The following is a 9413-nucleotide window of genomic DNA, read 5'->3' as shown; positions in this document are numbered from 1 at the left end:
GGCTAAATAAAAAAGGATAATACATACTTAGTCTAAGAAAAAAAAAAGGAAAAGTTAGGGGGAGGGGCCCACTTTAGTATTCTTTAAGGGGGCCCAGAATTCCTAGCAACGGCCCTGCCCAAGGGTAAACTAGTTTTGCAGTCGAGGGTTAAACAAGCAACAGAAAACGAACAATCAAATCAGAAACAGGACATTTAAAAAGAACATATACACATAAAACAAGAGACAGCTTGGGCTCGACAGAAAGTGCTGCAGTTCATGAAATAAATAAATATAAAAAGTAAAAAACATGAAACTAAAAACACATAATTGAAATAGTTTTAAAAAAGAAAAATTAAAAACACAAAGAGCAAAATTTCCTACAAGTTAAGAATAAATATGTAAATAAATAAAAGAAATGAGGTAAAAAAGGGGATACATCATGCTCCGAAAAGTGACTTGTGCAGCTTTTGTGCAAACTACAGCTTGTTTCCCAGTGTTATTGCAGCTGGAACAAAGCTGTTTTTATAACGTTTTGTTCTGCAGTATGGGAAGAAACTGGAATTCACTGTCATTCACTGTCATTTAAAATGGTCGTGGCTATCCGCTGTAACTGTTTGGTATACAGGAAAGAAGGGCTGTGGCTCACCTATAAGCTTACTTGACCATTTCACAATTTGATTCAATGCGTTCTTGTTTTTAGTAGAAAGGCTTCCAAACCATGACACCAAGGAAAAGGATAAAATGGACTCGATAAAAGCGCGATAAAGTAGAACACAAAGAAGCAGTTTAATTTAATCTGATTTGATTTACTGTGATGGAAATGATTATTTCTTTCATTGTCTGAAGGTGCCTGGGAGAATCAGGGACTTGGAATAGTGAAGAATGTCGGTGAGGGACTTGTATGGACCTACACCGCTTCCCATCTGGGATACTGGATTGCTGCACCACTGCCCTCAAATGGTACGATTTCTTACATGTAAATACAGTTTGTTGAGTGTTTTGCTGAATTTTTCATTAATAAGTACGTATGTTTATCCAAATTCTAACCATTTAGATTATTTTGGACATGGGAGCACGATGGATTTCATATCATACCACACCTATCTGTTAATCGGAATACTGGGAGGAACGCTGGCTATCGTAATCGGATTTCTTTCCTTGCTGCTGTGTCACTGCGGGTAAGAAGTCAGGTTTATTAGTTTACCTTTTGGTAGGGATGTCACGATTACTTGTTTTCACAATTAATCGCGGTATTAAACGCCACAGTTAATTGATCGTAAAGATTCCTAAATACCGTCACTTTCCAAAAAAAGATTATGTATGTATGAACCGTACTGGCAGATGTGGCACCAACATAAAGGTAAATGCACAGATACTGGTCCATACGTAACGTTGAATTGGTAGGAATTTAAATACTAGAGTCAGTGTCATCTGTAATAATAAAAAAAAAGATTAAAATTAACTTGAACATTTGGTATAGATGACAATTAATGACTTATATATTTCACTTTAATAATTAGTCATATTTTAATAGATACTTTGTGGAAATAATTGGTAATGTAATTAGGCCTATATTTTGACTATATTTGATTTTACACATTTCAGTTTTGGTTGAGTTTGGCGGCGCCTGTGGACCAAAGCGGTAGTGTTTTGCCTGAAGGAAGACTCCATTTCCCATGAACACTAGCGTGAAGCCCTGTAAATATCCTGCATTAAAATTAACAGAAGACATGAAAACTAAGTTTCTGTTTCCAGTGGATCATTTCAAAGTGAAAACACAAACATAATCCATTGCTAAAGTGCCGTTTTGCCTGTTCCCTCCTTGTTGTGACTCGCAAAAGTGAAACTTAAGTGAGAGCAGGGTTCCTACCATGCTCCTCAAAGCTGCTTAGTGCCAGAGAAAGAGATACAGACCCCCTCAGACCACGACAGAGGTGTCATGTAAGTCGATGTATCATCACAAAAGTTATGAAAATATTTTATGAAGGTTGAAAAGTTACTTAGTGCTGGTTTAATAGTGTTTTGTGAAATTAATTGATGCTTAATAATCATGATAATCGTAATACCGTGATTATTTCTCTGACAATAATCGTACCTAGAAAATCTGTAATCGTGACATCCCTACATTTTGGAAATCATTCGAACAAATCTGTAAAAAATCTTAAAGGGATAGTTCAACATTTTGGCAAATTGGCCCATTGCCATAATTGCTATAGTCATAGCAGTAGGTTCATTACCTTTAATTGTAGGTGTAAGCTATTTTTAGTACAGCGGAGCGCAGCAGCAGGCTGCTCAGAGCTACGCTATGGAGGCTAAGGGAATTTCTTGGTTTCCCTCATTAAACTCATCAAATACAAAATCCCAAAACTCCACAGCGCTTTTGTAGACAAGTTGTGAGCTGCACAACCACCACGCTATGAGATAATGACGGAACGATACGAAACGGAGCCGTTTTCGAGGTAAATTCATACAAAACCGCTGATGCGCGTTGCGTTCAGGGACAGTTTTTCAGCAAGCAGTCTCCGTATTTACCCTGTATTTACCTCGAAAACGGCTCCGTTTCGTATCGTTCCGTCATTATCTCATAGCGTGGTGAATGTGCAGGTCACAACTTGTCTACAAAAGCGCTGTGGAGTTTTGGGATGTTGAATTTGATGAGTTTAATGAGGGAAACCAAGAAATTCCGTTAGCCTCCATAGCGTAGCTCTGAGCAGCCAGCTGCTGCGCTCCGCCGTACTAAAAATAGCTTACACCTACAATTAAAGGTAACGAACCTACTGCTATGACTATAGCGATTATGGCAATGGGCCAATTTGCCAAAATGTTGAACTATCCCTTTAACGCGGCTTTGTTTCCCCCCCGTTACGCAGAGGTTCTTCCCACCGAGAGCCCAGGAGGAGGAGAAGGAGAGCGCGCTTTTCCAAACTGACGGTGGTGAAGAAAGACCAGACCACCTCCACCACCCACATGGAGGAAGGTTTGCTCTTCAGGTCCGGCGACAACAGCCTGGCCTCCTGCAGCGTCCAGTGCGAGCCCTCGTCCACGCCGAGGCACAAAGCCAACAACTACAACATCTACGTGGAGGACCCGGGGAGCCGCTCCGTCATGGGCGTGGCCCCTCTTTACGAGAACATCGCCTCGGACCGCATGAAAGGCCCCCACCAGGCGCCGCCGCATCACTACATCAACAGCGAAGAGGTGGCTCGCATCCGGGAGAAATCGGAGCAAAACCGCGCCAACATGAACAATGACAACTTCTTCCAAGACAAGCTGGTTCATATCTACAACCAGCCGGTGGCCATCATTCAGGCCCCGGAGCTTTTCGGCGCTCCGGAGCAGCAGCTGTCTTCGGGCTGCAAGTCCGCCACTTTCCCGAGGAACGGCGGCGAGTACGACGCTCACTCGGAGCCGGCGAGTAAAGACAGCTACACGCAGACGCTACCCAAAGTCCCGCACCACCACTCCCAGGGTGGAAGCAACCCGCAGCAGAGCAGCCAGGACGAGCCGCAGCCTCTGGAGACCCCTCCCCAAGGCCAAGGCCCGAACGCCGCGGTGTGGGGTCGCTACAGCAACCTCCTGGAATCCTCCGTCTCGGTACCCGGGACTCTCAACGAGGCGGCCGGTATGGCGGCGTTCAGCAACGTGCAGAGCGAGCTGCAGGGGATCTCGGAGCGCACGCTGCTGGAGCTGACCCGGGGCAAGTCCTCGTCGGCCCACCACCCGCGGGCCTGGTTCGTCTCGCTGGACGGGAAGCCGGCGGCGCAGGTCCGCCACTCCATCATCGAGCTGCAGGGCCGCCACCGCCCGCCGAGCAGCAACGACACCAGCCTGGACTCGGGCGTGGACATGAACGAGCCGCAGCAGAGCATCCGCGAGACGGAGCGCGAGCGGCCGTCCATCCGGGCCTCCTCTCTGCCGCACCACCACAGCCGGGCGGCGCGGTACGGCGGCGAGGAGCAGGACCTGAGCAGCAGCGAGAGCGGCACCACGGCCACCTGCACGCCCGAGGACCCGTACCTGAGGAACATTTTGGACGGGAGCAGCGGGGCCATCCCCAACATTCCCGAGGAGCGGGACGGGATGGACACGTCCAGCGCTCAGGAGGACAGCGAGTCCAGAGGCACCCCGCCGCCGAGGCGCCTGAGGAAGGTGAGGGAGAAGGGGAAGACGGAAAAGAGGAGCGCCAAGCACGTCCGCGAGGGGAGGCCGCTGACGAAGAGGAGTTAGAGAACGGCTCATCATCGTCACATACACATTTTCATTCACACATCCCAGAGGTGGGGACTTGGACTTGAGACTTGACTTGGACTCGAGTCCCGATTTTGATGACTTAAGACTTGCTTGATCAAATCAAAAAAAGACTTGAGACTCTACTTGGACTTGAGAGCAAAGACTTGAGACTCTACTTGGACTTGAGAGCAAAGACCTGAGACTCCACTTGGACTTGGTTGGGACTCGAAACAAAAATCTTACTTGGTTGGGACTCGAAACAAATATCTTAGGACTTGGTTGGGACTCGAAACAAAAATCTTAGGACTTGGACTTGACTTGGGACTTGAGAGCAAAGACTTGAGACTCTACTTGGACTTGGTTGGGACTCGAAACAAAAATCTTAGGACTTGATTGGGACTCGAAACAAAAATCTTAGGACTTGAGAGCAAAGACTTGAGACTCCACTTGGACTTGGTTGGGACTCGAAACAAAAATCTTAGGACTTGGACTTGACTTGGGACTTGAGAGCAAAGACTTGAGACTCTACTTGGACTTGAGAGCAAAGACTTGAGACTCTACTTGGACTTGGTTGGGACTCGAAACAAATATCTTAGGACTTGATTGGGACTCGAAACAAAAATCTTAGGACTTGATTGGGACTCGAAACAAAAATCTTAGGACTTGATTGGGACTCGAAACAAATATCTTAGGACTTGGTTGGGACTCGAAACAAAAATCTTAGGACTTGGACTTGACTTGGGACTTGAGAGCAAAGACTTGAGACTCCACTTGGACTTGAGAGCAAAGACTTGAGACTCTACTTGGACTTGAGAGCAAAGACTTGAGACTCCACTTGGACTTGAGAGCAAAGACTTGAGACTCCACTTGGACTTGAGAGCAAAGACTTGAGACTCCACTTGGACTTGAGAGCAAAGACTTGAGACTCTACTTGGACTTGAGAGCAAAGACTTGAGACTCCACTTAAACTTGAGAGCAAAGACTTGAGACTCTACTTGGACTTGAGAGTAAAGACTTGAGACTCTATTTGGACTTGAGAGCAAAGACTTGAGACTCTATTTGGACTTGAGAGCAAAGACTTGAGACTCTACTTGGACTTGGTTGGGACTCGAAACAAAAATCTTAGGACTTGATTGGGACTCGAAACAAAAATCTTAGGACTTGGACTTGACTTGGGAGCAAAGACTTGAGACTCTACTTGGACTTGGTTGGGACTCGAAACAAAAATCTTAGGACTTGAGAGCAAAGACTTGAGACTCTACTTGGACTTGGTTGGGACTCGAAACAAAAATCTTAGGACTTGGACTTGACTTGGGACTTGAGAGCAAAGACTTGAGACTCCACTTGGACTTGATTGGGACTCGAAACAAAAATCTTAGGACTTGGACTTGACTTGGGACTTGAGAGCAAAGACTTGAGACTCTACTTGGACTTAACACTCTTGACTTGAAATTCGAGTATAACAATGGCGTGGTCATGATCTTTACGTATCATTAATTATAATCGATTTGTTTGGGACTCGAAACAAAAATCTTAGGACTTGGTTGGGACTCGAAACAAAAATCTTAGGACTTGTTTGGGACTCGAAACAAAAATCTTAGGACTTGGACTTGACTTGGGACTTGAGAGCAAAGACTTGAGACTCTACTTGGACTTGAGAGCAAAGACTTGAGACTCTACTTGGACTTGGTTGGGACTCGAAACAAAAATCTTAGGATTTGGACTTGACTTGGGACTTGAGAGCAAAGACTTGAGACTCTAACTGGGCTTGAGAGCAAAGACTTGAGACTCTACTTGGACTTAACCAAGGGGGCAGTTGTCGGTCTGAGAAGTGAAGCTCACTTCCGCATTCAAAAACCTGCAATCCCCTGGGCTGTCGCTGGGGGCTGGCTCCAGAAGGGAGCAACTCCAATTGAGCCCCATGTTAAAATAGCCGATTTTACAGCTTAAAAAAACTTTTTTAAACTCTACCGTTTTACTATTATTAGGTTTAAAGTTCTGGCCAATCAGGGCGCAGAACCGTTGAGTGACAGGTCCGGCGACCGCTGCTACGAGGCCAGTGGGCGGGCTCTCGGCCGGCCAACGGCCGCACCGCTCCAAATATGGCAAGTAGAATCCAACATGGCGCGGCTCAAACCCCCGTAGTAGCGGCACAAAACAGACTCCCCCAAACCAATGGGTGACGTCACGGACGCTACGTCCATTCTTTTTACAGTCTATGGACTTAACCCTCTTGACTTGAAATTCGAGTATAACAATTGAGGCGTGGTCATGATCTTTACGTATCATTAATTATAATCGATTTGTTTGGGACTCGAAACAAAAATCTTAGGACTTGTTTGGGACTCGAAACAAAAATCTTAGGACTTGTTTGGGACTCGAAACAAAAATCTTAGGACTTGGACTTGACTTGGGACACTTGAGAGCAAAGACTTGAGACTCCACTTGGACTTGCAACATACTGTAGGGACTTTCTCCCACCTCTGATACATCCCATCAGTCATTTGACATCCAGCTTCATCACACGGTGTCAAAAGCGCTGATTCCAAATTAGTTTTTTTGCCACCCCGTGCTCACACAGGCATTGTTGTTGTTAAGTTATGTGATTGTACAACTTTGCCAAAGATTGCATAAGCTAGCTGAAGAAAAAAAAAGCAGGATTTACTCCTGTACGTCATGTTCGAGCATCATGTAGCTGCTGTTAGACGAGTTCGTGCACCATGTTGTCCTCACCCTCCCCCCCCTCAATCTGAAGATCACCAGCGAGATTCTTCACAGCAAAATGTCCCGTGTGAACACGTTATCCCATAAGCCCCTGGTACTGGCATTAAAGAGGGTGCCTTCTTACTGCCTCTGTGGTCATTAAAGCGTGATTACATAAGGCACGGTAAATTGTCGACATTTAGTAAAAAAAAAATCTGGCGAGTTTGCAGGATGGACACACAGATACAGGTCAATGTGTATAGTGCACTTATCCTCACCATAAATGCCTGCTGTAAATTAAATAAGACACAGAAGCTTTTCCCGGTTATCTTGTTTTGTTTTTTTTGATCATCCAGACTCATTTCACTCCGAGGTCGATGAAAAGACTTATGAGTTATGTCACTGTCAGAATCAGCTTTCATGCCATCAAATGCTTCGTATCAGATTTGCTAACTCACTAACTCGTCTGACTTGAGTAAAAATAATTCATCTCCACTTCCCTCTGTGACTGATTGACTCCCTCCCTGGACCCCTGATGGATGTTGGGAGTAAAACACCGATGTACATTGTAAAGCTAAGCTGCCAGTTGATCACTCTTGATATTCAAGGTTGTAAGCCTACACTTGTTTTAAGAATGCATGACAATGGATGTTTTTCCTCGTGTGTATGAAAATGTTTTTTGCGGTTTCCTTTAGGGCTAACATTACGTCATTGTAGCTGTTAGATTACTTGGTGATTGGGTGAATCGTTTCACTATAGGGAGACTCAGTGCTGTGCTGTGCTGCCAATTGAGAGGAACAATTACATCAATAATAATACACCGGGAATTGTTCACTGCAAGAATGACACAATACAATATAATATAATTATTACCCACATTCATGGGCACCACAAGAACACACACTAAAATACAACAAGCTAAATTGCAGTTAAATTGCATCTAACTCAATATTCACAATTAACAACCGTCAATAAGGAAGAAGAAGATGAAAACCTCATTGTTATCACTTTAGTGTTTAATTACTGGACACTTTATCGTGAACAGTATTAATCCCTTGCAACTATTTTCTTGACAACATGACACGAAAACAGCTGGTGCCTTCCAGTTTGCTTTGACCGCCTGAAACTGAACAAATATATACTGTACGTTTTTGATTGCAGATTAGCTTAGCTACTCCTTTTTGCTGCAAAAGAACGATAGTTTTGAACATATTTTTCAAAGGAAAGTTAAAAAAAAAAAACATATGGCAATGTTGGTTCATGATTGATTGTCAAATTTTGTTCATGTCCCACACAGGAGGAATTGCTGTTGTTTTTTTTACACCTCATTTAGTGCTACCATCATAAAAATTTCAGTGAATATTTAATTCCCATTAGACTAGAAATCTTTAGTCTTGTGTATTTTGTGTTTAGTGCTAATTAGCAGATGGTTTTGCAAGCTAACATGCTGGAAGAAGACCTGGTGAACCTTACAATACGTTAGCATGTTGACATTAGCATTTAGCTCAAAGCACCAATCCTGCCTATAAAACAGCCTGGCTGAGCTGCTGGCATGGCTGTAGACATGACACGTAGTCCAACACATCTTCAACAGCTATTTATACGGACACATATTTCACTTTGGTAAGAAAAAAAGAAAGAAAAAAAGTCACGTGTATGCCTGCCTTTCATATCCGTTCTCTACTAACTGATATGGCAGCTTTTGTCTTGAGTCAAATAAAGCACATTACACTTTAATAATATGTGCCCATTTGTTACACCGGCACGCAACATTCCCAGAAACTTGTAAAAAAAAAAAACTTAAGCGTGTAAATATCACAACGATTACGACAAAGAAAACTGATATCATTGCCTTTATGTGATTAATTAAGTTTGGCAAGAAAAAACTCACTCACCATGAATACCAGAAAACAAATACACTAGCAATATTTATCAGAAATTACAATCTAAAAGCAAAGTCTGCAGCAACAATTTCGCCATATTTAGTCTTCCATCATGGTACTATGGTGTGTTTTTGTTTCTATGTATATAGTATGGCAACATTTTATGTATTATAACTGTGACTTCATTTGATTTGTGTTGTTCTTCCATCAGCAAAGGTCTGCGAGGTCCATCAGTGCTTTTTCACTGAATGGTTGAATGACAAAGTTTTTAAGCAACTGTTGTTTTAGACGTGTTAAATATCAATGTGACTTTTCGTTTAAGGTTAGCCAGAAGAGTGAGTGTCTTTTCATTTCACTTCAAGCCCGAGCTTTGTATTTTTTAAATGTAGCAACCAGTCGAGCACTTAATCATTCAGTATGCTAACAAATGAAAATACTTTCTCCTAGCTCTCCATCGGCTTGAAAACACACGGTATATCCCGGCTTCAACGGCAACATGAGGAGTAGTTTGTAAAACACTTTGTGCTGGTAATTTTTTGAAAGCAAATCAAACCTACAGTACTGCCACTCCCATTTTCAAAGTGATCTCTGAATGTATTTGTATTGATTTCAACG

At 43.5% G+C, this 9413-nt stretch overlaps 1 protein-coding gene across 1 annotated transcript in view; it reads left to right on the top strand.

The window, feature by feature from the left end:
* Positions 1 to 4218, top strand: part of fam171b (family with sequence similarity 171 member B) — a 15370-nt gene extending 11152 nt beyond the window's left edge. Inside the window, exons 5-7 of the mRNA XM_085793869.1 lie at positions 829 to 942; positions 1037 to 1160; positions 2853 to 4218. Of these exons, the coding sequence (XP_085649995.1) occupies positions 829 to 942; positions 1037 to 1160; positions 2853 to 4209 (1595 nt within the window). The 3' untranslated portion in view covers positions 4210 to 4218. The remainder of the gene's footprint in view (positions 1 to 828; positions 943 to 1036; positions 1161 to 2852) is intronic.
* The last annotated feature ends 5195 nt before the right edge of the window (positions 4219 to 9413 follow it).

The sequence above is a fragment of the Trachurus japonicus genome, chromosome 2 (assembly GCF_045865225.1).
Source record: "Trachurus japonicus isolate A0001 chromosome 2, Traja_1.0".
Lineage (NCBI taxonomy): Eukaryota > Metazoa > Chordata > Actinopteri > Carangiformes > Carangidae > Trachurus > Trachurus japonicus.
Note: the sequence above shows the minus strand (reverse complement) of the source record. Positions and strands in the feature narration are given on the sequence as shown.